Consider the following 15,819-nt stretch of genomic DNA (forward strand, 5'->3'; position numbering starts at 1 on the left):
AAAAGGTTAATGATTTGCAAATTGGCGGAAGAAACAAGTTCTGATTGATGCAGCTCCTAATGTCTTCCTGGCAAAGCTTTTACCATGTGTTCAGCTCAAATAGAAACGGAGAAGAAAATCAATATAAATTATTTGCTCACTTTTGCCCCTTGTGAAAAAGAAGGTCTGCAGTCCTGGCATGTAAGGCACCTGGCTAGGGTCTCGTGCTAAACTGGGAGATACAGGCGACGTTGATAGAAGTGCCAGAAGTCAAGTATCTTCTTCCAATTTCAGGCTCAGTATATTGCCAGTTTTGATTAAGACAAGGTCTTTCTTTTCCTCAGATGTTAATTTCATTTGGAAGTGTAACAGCCTGTAGCCTCTTTATTATTGTCGATCTGGGAAAGGAAAATTCTCTTTTGGGAAATCATTGTAAACAGAATCCTGTGCTTTTGCACATTGAACCGGTCACAAGTTTCCTGTTTTCTTCTTCTTCCTTGTCTTTTGTCCTTGTCCCCTAGGCCAATGGCTAAAGTGTGGCTCCCAGGCCAGCAGCATTGGGCATGTAACTGGTCAGGCCCCACCCCAGAATTTCCTGAAGTCTCCTCTGTGGGGGCGGGGCCCAGCCATCTGTGTTTTCCCGCCCTCCAGTGATTCTGCTGCGTGCCCATTTGAGAACCCTGCCCTGGGACCTCGCTGATCAAGTGTATTCTGTGTCCCAGAGCATTGGCATCGCTTGGGAGCTTGTTAGATTCATGCAGAAATTTTAGTTCCCACTTCAGACCTATGAATCAGGGTCTCCATTTTCACAAGACCTGGTATAAGGAGTATATGGCTTAGAGACCTAGAAGGTTACATATGAACTCTTCACATCTCTCCATCTACATTTGACCAAAGTATACATCCTGAAACTAGTTTTCAAAATAAGCAGACACTTTAATAGTAGAGGCAAAAGAGAAATAAATGCCTTATGCATATTATCTTTTCTTGTTCATTTTCACTCTACTAACCAGATTGTGGGTAGGAAGACAGAATGAACTGGATGAAGTGAGGCTACGCTTTTTCTGTTTATTTTCAAACCAGTCTGTCTATGTGAAGTGAGTACTTCCAAAGTGGGTGTTAAGGATTCCCAGATGTTTACTGCCGAGCCCATTTGAATAAACGTTTTGTTTTTGTCATTCTTCCTGCTCTAAGTGTGTGGTTTCAGATTGTCCTCACGAGAGTTTTGGGGGCGCCAAATGTGTGAGTGGGCTAAATCTGGGCCTGCCATGCCCATTTCAACCCAAGCAGCTCACTCTTACAAAGTGTTCGACCCAGTAGGTTCCATGAATGATTCCTCTGGAAGGAAGGGTTTACTGCTTAAAGGAAAGGTCAAAAAGAACCGTGCCCATAGGTAACCCAGAAGAGGACTAATTAATGATGATGAAGATTCAGAGGATGTGACCTAAACTGAATCCATAGCACAGGATGGAGACATCTGAGTTTTCTCGGTCCTGTCTCCCCTTCCCCCACTGGTGACCAGAGGTCGAATACAGCAGACAGTTTGGGAACTGCAAGTTCTTTTTTCCTCTTATCACAATGTGAGAGAAGGTTGCAGTGTTCTAAATTTAAAACTTAGTTTATCGTCTTATTTTTATTAGACATTTTGAAAAAACATATTACACTTAGCATGATTTTTGGCATTTAAGACTAGACCAGATTTTTTTTTTTTCCCTGAGAGTTAAGATGTTTGACTTCAGGGTGGGGAAGAAAGTTGATTTGACTCCTACACCTGTCTAGATTTTAAGTTTTGTGGGGCAGGGTTCAAGGATTAAGGTACAGTATTTCTTTATGCTTATAAAAACTTAATGTCTGGTTTCCTCTCATGTCTTTGTCCTTTCTTCTTTGAAGATATGGATGGATCTGACTCTCCGTGTGGTGGGTTAAGTTTTCTGAGTATCTCGTGTCTCCTCTAAACCTGAGTGTTTGTGTTTGATTTGATGGCAGGGTACCCCAGCCCTGTCACAGGCTGGCATACCAACTGAGGCGTTGGTGAAGGGATCCATTTCTAGAATGCCCATTGAGGAGAGCAGTCCTGAGAAAGGCAGAGAGGAAGCCGCATCCAAAGGTCATGTTATTTATGAAGGCAAAAGTGGACACATCTTATCCTATGATAGTAAGTATGATGTCTGTTCTCTGAAGCCAGTACTGTGATGGGGACTAGAAACGTGGGCTCTGGCTCCCCACATACGTATTTGGGGGAGTTCGTTCTCCCTTCTCATGGAGGTTTTGTGAAAATTTAACTGAGATGGTCAATGAAAAATGATAAACAGTGCAGAGCCCAGAGTATGTAGTTCTGTAAGTGGTAGCTAACCTCAACTATGGCAAGTCGATTTAGCCTAAGAAAATAATCTTTAGGGCGCCTGGGTGGCTCAGTTGGTTAAGCGACTGCCTTCAGCTCAGGTCATGATCCTGGAGTCCTGGGATCGAGTCCCGCATCGGGCTCCCTGCTCAGCGGGGGGTCTGCTTCTCCCTCTGACTCTCCCCCTCTCATACTCTCTCTCTCTCAAATAAATAAATAAATCTTAAAAAAAAAAATAATAATCTTTAACTTTAGTAGAATCACTTTTATTTTATTTTGTTTTATTTTATTTTATTTTTAAGATTTTATTTGAGAGAGAGAGAGCAAACAAGAGAGTGACCACGAGTTGGGGAGGGGCAGAGGCAGAGGGAGAAGCAGACTCCCTGCTGAGCAGGGAGCCCAATGTGGGGCTGGATCCCAGGACCCTGGGATCATGACCTGAGCCAAAGGCAGACGCTTAACTGACTGAGCCACCCAGGCACCCCAGGTGAATTAGGGAGTAGATAATAATCTGATAATCCTGGAAAGAGTATTGAATTTAAATTCTTAATTTAAATTATTTTAATGTCTATGTGTGTAAGCATTTTCTTTAGTTGTATTCTTAGGTTATATTTTCTCATTAATGTTACAAGAATGACTCAGTTATGGTAAAGAAAAAAAAAAGCCAAGTGAGGGACTGGATTTGAGTTCCTGTTTGCAACTGTTTTGTGATTTAAGTAGTCATTAGTCATGTTTCATCTTTCTCTTTGAATACAAAGATGTAAGGTATGTGAGCACACAGTGTCTGATCAGAACATATGGTAACTTTCTTATTTCCTTCCTCCTTTTTGTTTTAACATTTCTGGCATATGCTGATTTACATTTTGCTTCTGGAGGAAGAAATTAACGTACAATGCCTAAGCCAGAAATGTAGATGTCATCCTTAACACTTGTTCTCTTTCCACATCCAGTCACTGAGTTGTTTCTGTTCTCTTTTCTGAATTCTCTGGAATCCATCCATTTCTCTGTATTCCCCACTGCCACCATCGTCTTTCATCCGGATAACCGGGCAGCTGCCCCTGATCTCCCCACCTTAGTCATAACCCGTATTCAGAAGTGTAACACATCACTTCCTGCTTGACTCTTCATTGCTTTAAGATCAGTGTAAGCCCCTTACCTTGGCTTGCTCTGCCCTCCACGATCTGCTCCTGTCCCGCTGTTCCCTTCCCACATTTCCCTTGGCTCCCTCGCACTGCCTTCCTGTGCACTCAGCCTCCAGCTGCGCTCAGCACACTGGCCATGCACTGAGCTCAGGTTCTTTGTCCCACACTCTGTCTCGCCTTGGCGTCGGTGTGCCTGTCCCACCTCCTCCTCCCTTACCTGTGGCTGAAACATCTCCGCCTTGTCCTTCAGTTCTCAGTCTACATTACTTCTTTTAATAAAAGTGTTAGGTTCTCGGGCGCCTGGGTGGCTCAGTTGGTTGGGCGACTGCCTTCGGCTCAGGTCATGATCCTGGAGTCCCTGGATTGAGTCCCGCATCGGGCTCCCTGCTCGGCAGGGAGTCTGCTTTGTCCTCTGACCCTATCCCCTCTCATGTGTTCTCTCTCTCTCATTCTCTCTCTCTCAAATAAATAAATAAAATCTTTATAAAAAAAAAAAAGTGTTAGGTTCTCCATCTGGCGTTCTCGAAGTACATCGTACCTCTCTTTCCGTAGTACTGACTATACTCTGCAGCAGTTCCCTAGTACTTTGTCGGTATCCGCCACGATTGGGTAAGTTTCATGAAGGAAGGCACTTAATTTGTTAACCTTATCTGCAAGCCTAACTCCTTTATGCCTGGCACTCAAATAATTTGAATTAATGAAAAAAATTTCATAAGTATCAATTACACAGTAGTATGTTATAGGTTGACTGGCTCTTACATTATTATTTTTTGTAAGATAGACTATGAAACTTAAGATAACTGATTGACTGTAGAGTAGGCTTTGGGCGCTGTCTGAGCAATTCTTGTTTTTGTGTTCTGCAGATATTAAAAATGCCCGAGAAGGGACGAGGAGTCCAAGAACAGCTCATGAAATCAGTTTAAAAAGAAGCTATGAATCAGTGGAAGGAAATATAAAGCAAGGGTTGTCAATGAGGGAGTCTCCTGTTTCAGCACCGTTGGAGGGTAAAATGTTTCCAGAACTTTATTTAGATACATTTAATTTTGTACAGCAAATTTCCATAGTTGGGTTAGGTTGTATTCAGTCTCTGTCATTTCTACGTGAAATTTATATTCATATTACTGTATAAATGAAACATATTAATAATATATAATATAGTAAAATATATAATTAACACTATATTAATATGAGCTTATTGATATGTTTAAATTTATATTCATATCTACATATAAATCAAGTACATGACAGTGGTAGGAAGTAAAAATTAAACATAATCAGTCATATCATAGGTAACTAGTAGAATGCTCATAAAATTTGTAGACTATTCCGGTTAGGGTTAAGTGAGTAGAAAAATGTAAAATTCATTTTGAGAACTTTGTTTTTGTCTTGGGGCAGTTAAAGCAGGGCTGCACTGTTTCCTGATGAATTTTGCTGTGCGAGTTTCATCCTCTGTAAATGAAGGGATTGTAGTTACAGTGTGAAGATTCGAGACAGGTGTCCAAGCTTGTGCTGACCACGATAAGCATTCACTGCATCATATCTGTGGTTTTATTTTGTTAATGACTCACTTTGTTTAAGCCTTAACCTGGCTCAACTGTTTAATGTTAATCTAGGTGAAATACTAAAAACAGGGTAAGGATTCCTCAACCTTAGAAGTCCTGCGTAATTTTCTAAGAGCTGGATTTTCTCTGTATTAAAAAAAAAAAAAAATCCCACTTTCCTTTACTTTAGGGTAATTGCGTGTGGTTATTTCCAATCCTTGATTCAAATTTATTGTGATGTGACACAAAACATTTTAAGAGGTTATTTACAGCTCTTTCATTATGACTTGCATGCTTTCGTTTATGTATTTTATCTGTTTTTGAAGTACCGCACCCATCCTTCGTGTTTTCCCTTTCTCAGAGGTGTGTTTCAGAGCTAAACGGTGATTCTCAACCCCTCTTGTGTCTCCTCACCTTGAGAAAGAAGCATTGAATTTTAGATGTAGTTTTGAAAGTGTCTTTCCTTTTTGATTTATAATAGCTGTGTTCTGTGGCTATTTTCTCTTTAGAAGAGTGTTTAAAAACGAACAATGATGTCATGTTGGTTACTTCCAACTTTTATTTTTTCCATGATATTCTTCTGAATAGTTCACAAATTTAAGATGATATCTCTTTCTCCATAGGGCTTTTATCAAAAAGTACATACTCTAAGGTCAGTATAAAGTATATGTGAATTGGCATACACATTATATTTAATATTTGAATTGCTTTCTTGTTTTGAAAGGGCTGATATGCCGAGCATTACCCAGGGGGAGCCCTCATTCTGACCTCAAAGAAAGGACTGTGCTGTCTGGTTCCATAATGCAGGGTAAACTTTGTTTTGGCTTTTATTCATGACTGCCTCATTGGCAGAGTAGTTTGACATTAATTTGCAGTGCATGAAGCCTGCTTTTCAAGTGTTTTCCCTTTTGAAATATTAAATATTTAAGTCTTGATTTTAACTCTTCTGTTTCTGAGCTACATAGTTTATATGAAGATGATAGTTGCCTAATCTTTGAATATAGAGACATCTTCGTTATGTTAAGAACCATTCTCTGATTGTGATGAACAGACTTAATTATATTAAGTCTTGAACCACCTGAAAAAATGACGACTTATGAATATTTATTTAAAGATGTGTTGTAAACAGAAAATTGATTAAAAACTGCAAGATGACAAGGTATTAATTTTTCTAAATTGCGGAAAAATATATGTATCAGGATTTACTATTTTAACAATTTTTAAATGTACAGCTCAGTCACATTGTTCTGCAACTGTTGGCATTACTTTAATAAGCATGTTTTCTTGAATTCTTTCTCGAAGGCACACCAAGAGCAACAACAGACAGCTTTGAAGATGGTCTTAAATATCCCAAACAGATTAAAAGGGAGAGTCCTCCCATACGAGCATTTGAAGGCGCCATTACCAAAGGAAAACCATATGACGGCATTACCACCATCAAAGAAATGGGGCGTTCCATTCATGAGATTCCACGGCAAGATATTTTAACTCAGGAAAGCCGAAAAACTCCAGAAGTGGTCCAGAGCACAAGGCCAATAATCGAAGGTTCCATCTCCCAGGTAACTACATCAGGGTGCTTTTTGTCAACCGTTCCACTCCAGACTGTGATATTCATGGAGCATTTTAAGAAGCATGACTTAATAATTAGTAGTTCTTACGATGTCAGATCTTTTGGAAGTAAATGTGAAAGTTTTAGGTATGCTTTAGTATTCGTTTTTCTCGTGTCTGTATTGTGGAATGTATATTTCGAGAAAGTGCGCAGCTCTGGATTTGTGAGCGTGTGATTGACACACCCACACAGATAGTAAAGATTACTGAAGCAAATTACTGTTGCCGTGAGCCGAGCGGACCTGAGATGGAAAAATCTTCAGATGCCTCGGGCTACCTATAATGTTTGTTTCTTTTCTTTTAGGGCACACCAATAAAGTTTGACAGCAACTCAGGTCAATCTGCCATCAAACACAACGTCAAATCCTTAATCACGGGGCCTAACAAACTACCCCGTGGAATTCCTCCACTGGAAATCGTACCAGAGAACATAAAAGTGGTAGAACGGGGAAAATATGAGGATGTGAAAGCAGGCGAGCCAGTGCGTTCCCGACACACATCAGTGGTAAGCTCTGGCCCCTCCGTCCTTAGGTCAACACTTCACGAAGCTCCCAAAGCGCAGCTGAGCCCGGGGATTTATGACGACAGTAGTGCACGGCGGACCCCTGTGAGTTACCAAAACACCATGTCCAGAGGCTCGCCTATGATGAGCAGAACTTCTGATGGTATGTTACTCTTCTGAACTTGTTTGCTCGTTTTGATTGCACTTTCCCACCTCCGGTAAAAAGTTGGTGTCAAATGGTTAGCTTTGGATTGCCACAGGATCTGCAGGTTGTGCTTGATACGGGGCCTGTATGGAAGGCTACCAAATGAAAAGTAGGGATAATCGTAGGTGAAAGATCTATTTTATTTATTTATTTATTTTTAAAGATTTATTTATTTATTTGAGAGAGAGAGAGAGAGAGCGTACATGAGTGGGGGAGGGTCAGAGGGAGAAGCAGGCTCCTCGCTGAGCAGGGAGCCCGATGCGGGACTTGATCCCGGGACTCCGGGATCATGACCTGAGCTAAAGGCAGTCGCTTAACCAACTGAGCCACCCAGGCGCCCAAAGATCTATTTTATTTTATTATTATTATTTTTTTAAAGATTTTATTTCTTTATTTGAGAGAGAGAATGAGAGAGAGAGCACATGAGAGGGGGGAGGGCCAGAGGGAAAAGCAGACTCCCTGCCGAGCAGGGAGCCCGATGCGGGACTCGATCCTGGGACTCCAGGATCATGACCTGAGCCCGAAGGCAGTTGCTTAACCAACTGAGCCACCCAGGCGCCCGGTAAAAGATCTATTTTAATCAAGTGCCGAGGGTGCTGGAGTCCAGAAGTGCTCTAGAATAAGTACGTTCTGAGAGTGGCTTTTCAGCTACTCCTTCAAGGTGTTCTGGAAGTCGGCGTTGACCGTTGTTTAGCGGCGGTCTGGTGTGGTGGTTGAAAGTTCACGTTGTGGAGCAAGGCTGCCTGAACTTGAATTAAGGTTCTTCTCACTGCATGACCTTGGACGAGTTACTTCACTTTGGTAGGCCCTTAGTTTCCTCGTCAGTAAAAGTATTAAGGCTTCCCTCACTGGACTGTTGGGAAGGTCACATGAGGTCATGTGTTTGAAGAACTTGGGAAGGAGAGAATGCGAACTATTGTTATTGCCGTTGCTGTTGTTGTTGGTATCGTGCCCCGCCTCCCCGGGCTTTCTGCTGCTGGCAGGTGCGTGAGTAAGGTCCAAGACGTTGAGTTTTACCAGGTGGTCCCTGAAACCGCCTGCGGCCCATACGAACGTCCCCACTCGTCCTCTCCAGCGTTATTGCAGTACGTGTTTATTGCAGGCTTACGTGCAAGGTCCTGGCTGGACACTGCGAGAGCTGGGAAGGTGAAGGGTGTTTTGTGTGGTGGGAGAGGAGCAGCCTGGAGGGAAGAGAGAAGGGAAGTGTTGGCCGGGGAGGTGGGGTGGCGAATGCAGAGCCCCGGGCTCGGGTTCTGAAGGCGAATTGCTGCTGCAGGGAAAGGCACTCTGTGTTCGAGCACACTGGGCCTCGGAAGGCGATGCAGCAGACCCGCATGTGGCTTGGTTTTGTCCGGCAGATTTGTGTAATCACGGCCAAGTTGATGTTATCAAACTATTCATAATGAGGAGGTGGTGCACACCACTCAGTGTATTAATGCCCCTGAATCGTACCCTTTAAAATGGTACCTTTTATGTTCTGTGTGTTGTACTACAATTGTTAAAACAGTGGAGGATGATGGCCAGTAAGTGTTGGGATATGCTGTTCATTGGGGGGATGATCTAATAACTTCTGAATCACATCATTTAAAAAAGAGAGCCTGGGGTAGGGAGGTGGTTGATATGGGCGAGCTCATGAGAAAGGCTTTGTGGAAGTCCAGGGCAAGGAAAAATAGCGTAACGTAGAGACTGGTGGGCAGCAAGGAGGGGGCGGCACAGGCAGAGAGAGGGAGTTGTGACTTGACTACGTGGGGGATCGAGAAGAATTTGGAATGTTCAAGTCGTACAGAAAACAAAATCATTTATAATGGGATTTAAAGAGGAGTGTTGAACTTCATGTTTAATCTTAACGTTAGGTGCTAAAATGCTGGTGCTATGATCCACAAGGTGATAATCTCTCAATCTCAGAAGCTTCTGCTAGTTCTTCACAGTTGCGTATTTTACAAGATTGAATATTAAATGTTTGGTGGAAGCAGATAAAAATATAAATACAGTCTGTATTTGGTTGGGTGAGAAATGGATAAATACAGTTGACCCTTGAACAACACTGGTTTGAACTGTGCAGGTCCAGTTAATGAGGATTTTTTTTTTTTTTAATAAATACAGTACAGTGCTATAAATGTATTTTTCTCTTACAGTTTTTTTTTTTTCCCAAAGATTTTATTTATTTATTTGACAGAGAGAAACAGCCAGAGAGGGAACACAAGCAGGGGGGGAGTGGGAGAGGGAGAAGCAGGCTTCCTGCTGAGCAGGGAGCCCGACGCGGGGCTCGATCCCAGGACCCTGGGATCATGACCTGAGCCGAAGGCGCCGCTTAACCGACTGAGCCACCCAGGCACCCCTTTTTTTTTTTTAAGATTTATTTTTTTTTAGAGAGAGAGGGAGAGAGAGCGCGTACACATGAGTGGGGGAAGGGACAGAGGGAGAGAAAGAGATAAGCAGACTCCTCGCTGAGTGCAGAGCCCAGAGCAGGGCTCGATCTTAAAACCCTGAGATCATGACCTGAGCTAAAATCAAGAGTTGGATGCTCAACCGGCTGAGCCACCCAGGTGTCCCTCTCTTAAAATTTTCTTAACATTTTGTCTCTAGCTTACTTTATTGTAAGAATACAGGATATAATACATACAACATACAAAATATGTGCTAATTGGCTGTTTATGTTCTCAGTAAGCCTTCCTGGTTAATAGTAGGCTATTAGTTTGGGGCGAGCCAAAAGTTAAGCATGGAGTTTTAACTGTGTGGAGGGTCGACGCCCCTAAACCCTGCGTTGTTCAAGGGTCAGCTGTATAATCTTACCTCCCAAGTTTTCTTAAGTTGTGGTGTTGGCTTTTTTTTTTTTTCCAGTTACGATTTCCTCTAGCAAGTCTACTAATCATGAAAGAAAATCAACCCTGACCCCTACCCAGAGGGAAAGTATACCAGCGAAGTCTCCAGTACCTGGGGTGGACCCTGTAGTAAGCCACAGCCCTTTTGATCCCCACCATAGGGGCAGCACCACAGGAGAGGTTTATCGGAGCCATCTTCCCACACATTTGGATCCAGCCATGCCGTTTCACAGGGCTCTGGATCCCGGTAAGCACAGGGCGTAGTGATGATTTATGGCAAAGAAATAATATACCTGTATGACCTTTCAAACTCTATTTATTAAAGTATAATATGCAGACTGTTACATATATCATTAGCGTGCAGCTCATTGAATTCTTACACACTGCACACCCCCATGTTACCAATTCTGAATCAAGAAACAAAATATTACCAGCACCCTTACAGAACTGAGAAAAAAAAAATAGATTAAACATTTAAACTTACAATGTCGATATTCATTTACCAGTGTTCTGATGTAAGGTCAGGGTCTACTGATGAAATCTCTCCCTTGTCTTTGTTACATAAGTGATACTCACATTTTCTTCCAGCCTTCCTTTTTTAAGTGAAGCTAGAATTTAAAGCCACTTCAAAGCAATTTAAATATAGAATCCTTCCAGATTTTTTTTCTCAGTCTTTCAAAATTGTCTCGTCCATACCTGATTCAACTTCTGTATTGAGTCTTTCCAAAGCAGTCAACTTAGTTTCCAGAGAAACCATTCTTTTCATTCTTTTCTCAACAGCCTCCAGATTACTTCATTAAGTTACATAATTACAGTAGTAGGTACAACTGGAGGGAACTTTCGAACAGACAGACCCCTCTGACTGTGGGTAGACATACTTGTTGGAGGTGCAGGAGTCTGTAGGTTTTCTGGAGAGCAGTCTGCAGTGGGCATGGGGCAGCGGGTTCTGCAAAGGGAAAGGAGTCCTGTCAGCACGTCGATGGTGACTTGACCCATCCGTGTGCCAGCTTCCCCCTGTCCTCCCCGTCTTCGTCCCTGCTCCTCTTGCCTGCTGAGCCCTACTCAGATGGGTGTTTTCTGCTCATACCTCTTCTCCGGCCTAACTTGCTTGTTTGTTACATCCTTCAAGTTGAAATTGGGACACAGGACACCCGTGTTTTACCATGGTCCTTAGGGAGGAGATATGCCAAGATTTCTAAGGGTTATTTACATTGTAGAAGCAAGGTACCTGTGGAAAATATTTTATCTTTTGGAGGTCATATCAATGGCACCAAATTGTTGGTCACTGGAGAACGTTAGGTTTCAGAGGAGTCTACACGTAGTTCTTCAGGGACTGTCTCCCAAAACTGAGGCAGAAGTTCCCACAGAGTCTACTGACAGACTCACCCTGCTGGAAGTTCTGGATGAAGAAAGGGGAAGAAAACATTCCAGAAAACTTGTCATTTGTTTTTTTAGGGAAAACATGTATTTAAAATAGTTCACTCAAGTTTTCAGGCAAAATTGAATGTGTATATTTTAATGTAGTGCTTCTCATAGTCCTTCATTTTATAGCAGTTTTATATGCTTGTTATTTTTGAGCTTGGGCTGAATTTAAGTGTTTTGAGCAGAGAGACGTTACCTTCTCCTTTTTACCATACATACCTACCCCTTCCTAGCAACTCATGTCATGCTGTAACCCAGGTTGTCAAACTATGGCCAGGGGGCCAAATCCTGCTGCTGCCTATTTGCGTAAATAAAGTTTTATTAGCACACAGGCACACGTTTGTGGGTGTTGTGTCTGTGGCAGCTTTCATGCTATAGCGGCAGAGTTGAGTGGGTGAAGCAGACCGTATGGTCCACAAAGCGTAAGATATTTACCAGCTGGCCTTTTACAGAATAAGTGTGCTAATCTCTGCTCTGAACACATGCACTAATGAAAGGCTTATAGACTAATCATTTTCAGCCCCAGGAGAGCGGTTATTTGTCACAAAGTGTGTTCCCATGTATTTCCGTTTGGTTGTGTTGAATGGTCAGTACTACAAAAATAATTTGATTTTCAAACGCAGCCCTTGGAGACTTAGGTGAAATTATAATTAAGTTACGTGGCAAAGATCGAAAGTGCAACTGCTTGAGAAGTTTCTTAGCTCCTGTTCTACCAGTGAAAACGTTCATACTCTCACTGTGTCTAGTTTCTCCCCCCTTTTCCGTTACATCTGACATCAGAATGCGTGTATTCATGTCGCTCATGTGTCAGGGTCTAACATGCATCTCCCTTACTCCCTGTAACGTCCCACCCACACGAAAGCCGCATAGTAGCTCGACAGCAGGAGCCCCACCGCTTTCTGTGGGTGGCGTTTAGTGAATGAATTTCCCCTGGACTGAACTAAATGCCTTTCTCTCGTTCTCGCCACCAGCAGCTGCTGCTTACCTGTTTCAGAGACAGCTCTCCCCAACCCCAGCGTACCCCAGTCAGTACCAGCTTTATGCAATGGAGAACACCAGACAGACAATCCTCAACGATTACATTACCTCACAGCAGATGCAAGTGAATCTGCGCCCGGATGTGGCCAGAGGCCTTTCCCCACGGGAGCAGCAGCTGGGCCTCCCGTACCCAGCCACAAGGGGTGCGTGTCTTGGCATTTGGGTTTCCTAGGATGTGTTAGGTGAACCGAGTATCAGTGAGTATTTGCTGAGGGAACGATGGAATGGAAGAAAAGGCAGCCCTGTCCTTGCCTCTGTAGCTTTTAGCCCTCGGAGGTAAAGTAATGCGTCAAGATGGGGTGTTTTGGTGAACACTGACATAGCTAAACTATCTGAAATCATTGTCTTATCAGTTGGCCATCTCTCTCCGTAATCTGTCCGTGCTTTTACGTGACTCATATGGGGCACAGGATTTCATAGCCTTGTGTAGATTTAAAGAAGGTCTTACAAAGTCATGATGATCTTAACCATTTTTATTTATATTGTATGCAAAGTATCATTGAGTTACAGAGAGAAAGGATTTTAAAAAGCCTTGTACAGTTCTGTATCTTTAGAGAAACTGACATTTAACATCATTTTATTGTCTTTGCCTTGCGAGCAGGAATCATTGACCTGACCAACATGCCTCCAGCGATTTTAGTGCCTCATCCCGGGGGCACAAGTACGCCTCCCATGGACAGAATCACTTATATTCCTGGCACACAGATCACTTTCCCGCCCAGGCCATACAACTCTGCGTCTATGTCTCCAGGTGAGAGACCAGTCACGCCCATCTCTGCTATGACCAGTGTGTCTAAGTGTTGACAGCATAGTCTTTGAAGGCGTTTTGGGCTTTCCCCCCATCTGTCTGTAGGGTTTTTTTGGTTTGGGTTTTTTTTTTTTTTTAAAGATTTATTTATTTATTTGAGAGAGAGAGAGCGAGCAGGGGGAGGAGCAGAGGGAGAGGGAGAGACTCTGCTGGGGGGGGAGCCTGACACAGGGCTCGAGCCAACCACCCTGAGATCACGACCTGAGCTGAAATCAAGAGTACGATACTCAGCCGACTGAACCCCCCCCAGGCGCCCCTGCTTTGCTGTTTTTCACTTAATATTTAGTAAGAGTTTTTCTATGCCATCTGTCACCAGATAGGCCAGAAATATCCCAAAAGCTTGTGTTAGGTGTCACTTGTCATCCAAGACTCTACATCTCAAGTTGGGAGCGTTTTGAAAAATTTTTCAGTCACTTAAAAATGTAAAAGTTGTTTGTACCTGGCGGGTTGATGTTCTTGTCTTTAAGTTGCAGATTTCTGTGTTTTACAGGACACTCGACGCACCTTGCAGCGGCCGCGAGTGCTGAGCGGGAGCGCGAGCGGGAGCGGGAGAAAGAGCGGGAGCGGATCGCTGCAGCCGCGTCCTCAGACCTCTACCTTCGGCCAGGTGAGCGGCGTGCCGTTGTTCGTGCCGTAGACTCTCCTTGGTAATCGGTACGACGGGGCGTCGGGCTTCCTGTTGCGGGGGCTGCTGAGCTGATCTTAAACACAGGAATCAGGAGACAGAAAGTAATCTCAGGCCTTAAGTGAAGCGCAGGTGAAGGTGCGGTATGCAAACTCTGAACAGGAAGCCGAGGTTTTCACCAGGAAGGCATCATTTTGATTTGGCCCCAGCAGTTGGCTACCATTGGGCCTGAAGATACTGGGTGCAGAGCTCAGTGAGGCTGAAAGCAGCCCGAGCAAAGGCTCCCGGCCACAAAGACGCAACATGCTGCGGGGCTGGCGTTTGAGGAAGACGGCCATACAGGGAGAAGGCCGGGTAACACTGGGAATGACAGGTGCTGCCCTGTGGCAGGAGGAGGGCCTGAAGGTGGGTTAGAACCCTGGAGGGGGCGTGGGCTGGCGCCAGGAGCCACAGCGAGGTCATGCAGCTGGGCAGGGCCGGGAAGAACACTGTCACCGTGCGCAGAGGACTGGACAGTAGCTTGATGAGGGGGGGTGTAGGGGGGTGCGCGGGAAACAAGCCGCTCTGCACGGAAGACAGAGCAGGATTAGGGAAAGGAGAGAGGGAGGGAGGGAGTTTCACCGTGGGACATACTTTGAAGCGTCTCTGGAACATTTGTTCTGACCCATGGTAGATTTGTCATTTTGCGTTCTGTTCCGTCAGTGAGAGGAAAGTGCTTCCTGTGTCCATGTTGCCGGACAGACAGATCTGGCCCTTAGGAGAAAAGACAGGCTGCACACGGGGACCTAGGAGTCCCCTGCAAGGGTCGTGACTCTGGCTGGGGTGAGATTGCCCAGTGGCCGGCGTGTGGGGAGGGTGGGTCGGTCCGTAGGCGGTCCTGGCAGGGGTGTTAGAGGTGCAGGCAGAGGGGACCAGAGACTTGGTCAGAGAGGTGCGTACAGAACCGAAGGGCGCAGGGCAGGTAGGCTGTCACACTCATGCTCATGGGGGACAGACCTCGACATCAAAGTGGTGGCATAGAGCAGGGGCCCGAGGCTGGTCTTCGTATTCGACCCAGGAACGTCATTCCTGAGGATTGATGTTGAATGCATCAGTGGTTGCAAAGCCTGAAGACACTGAGCTGTAACCTACTGTCTGTATATAGTAAAAAATCACTAAGTGACCACAGGAGATGTTTTAGTGAGTTGTGAGGTAGCAGCCTAATACTGATTATATGTTGACTGCATAACAACATGGCCATTGATTTAATTAAAGAAAGCATAACTTGGGTAGGAACTATATATTTTTTTGAGTTTTTTTTTAATTTTATGATGTTATGTTAATCACCATACATTATATCCTTAGGGTAGGAACTATATTTTAAAAATGCTCATGATCACATTAATGAATAACATGCAAATTCAAGATGATATAATACCATTTTCCTCCATCAGACATTTAAAAAGCTGATAAATATTCTGTGTTGCTGTGTCCAAAGAAACATGGACGCTCACACATGGTCAGCGGCAGTGTAAACAGGGATAGTCTTTGCGGGGATACAAAAACTTAAATAGCAGTGCCTCTTCTAGGAGTCTAGAAATGCTTATATCAGCTGTTGTGTGGTGGGAAGGGGGAAGATGGCTGAGAAGCTTGCGCTAGGTGGTCCGTGCTGTGAGAGTAGGGGCGTATGTGAAAGTGGCCAGCTCTTCTGAGGACAAAGGACAGAGGAGGCAGAGAAGAGAGGGATTAGAGAGGGAGTTTGAGATCTTCCCAGTGAGTAGTGCTGACCAAGTCCAAGCGGTGGCTT

General features: G+C 44.0%; 1 protein-coding gene across 10 annotated transcripts in view; it reads left to right on the top strand.

Annotated features, from left to right (window-relative positions):
* The window catches only part of NCOR1 (nuclear receptor corepressor 1), a 159,583-nt gene that overhangs the window by 123,525 nt on the left and 20,239 nt on the right, over positions 1 to 15,819 (top strand). For 9 of the 10 annotated variants that reach the window (XM_034989667.1, XM_034989666.1, XM_034989664.1 and 6 more), the window contains 9 exons: positions 1,966 to 2,134; positions 4,326 to 4,466; positions 5,728 to 5,811; positions 6,306 to 6,562; positions 6,916 to 7,276; positions 10,160 to 10,387; positions 12,534 to 12,743; positions 13,202 to 13,351; positions 13,899 to 14,015. In XM_034989667.1, coding sequence (XP_034845558.1) covers positions 1,966 to 2,134; positions 4,326 to 4,466; positions 5,728 to 5,811; positions 6,306 to 6,562; positions 6,916 to 7,276; positions 10,160 to 10,387; positions 12,534 to 12,743; positions 13,202 to 13,351; positions 13,899 to 14,015 — 1,717 coding nt within the window. The remainder of the gene's footprint in view (positions 1 to 1,965; positions 2,135 to 4,325; positions 4,467 to 5,727; positions 5,812 to 6,305; positions 6,563 to 6,915; positions 7,277 to 10,159; positions 10,388 to 12,533; positions 12,744 to 13,201; positions 13,352 to 13,898; positions 14,016 to 15,819) is intronic. The other variant, XM_034989669.1, reaches the window with a different exon arrangement.

Source organism: Mirounga leonina, unplaced genomic scaffold (genome assembly GCF_011800145.1).
Source record: "Mirounga leonina isolate KUSES-001 unplaced genomic scaffold, KU_Mleo_1.0 Mir_488, whole genome shotgun sequence".
Classification (NCBI taxonomy): Eukaryota; Metazoa; Chordata; class Mammalia; order Carnivora; family Phocidae; genus Mirounga; species Mirounga leonina.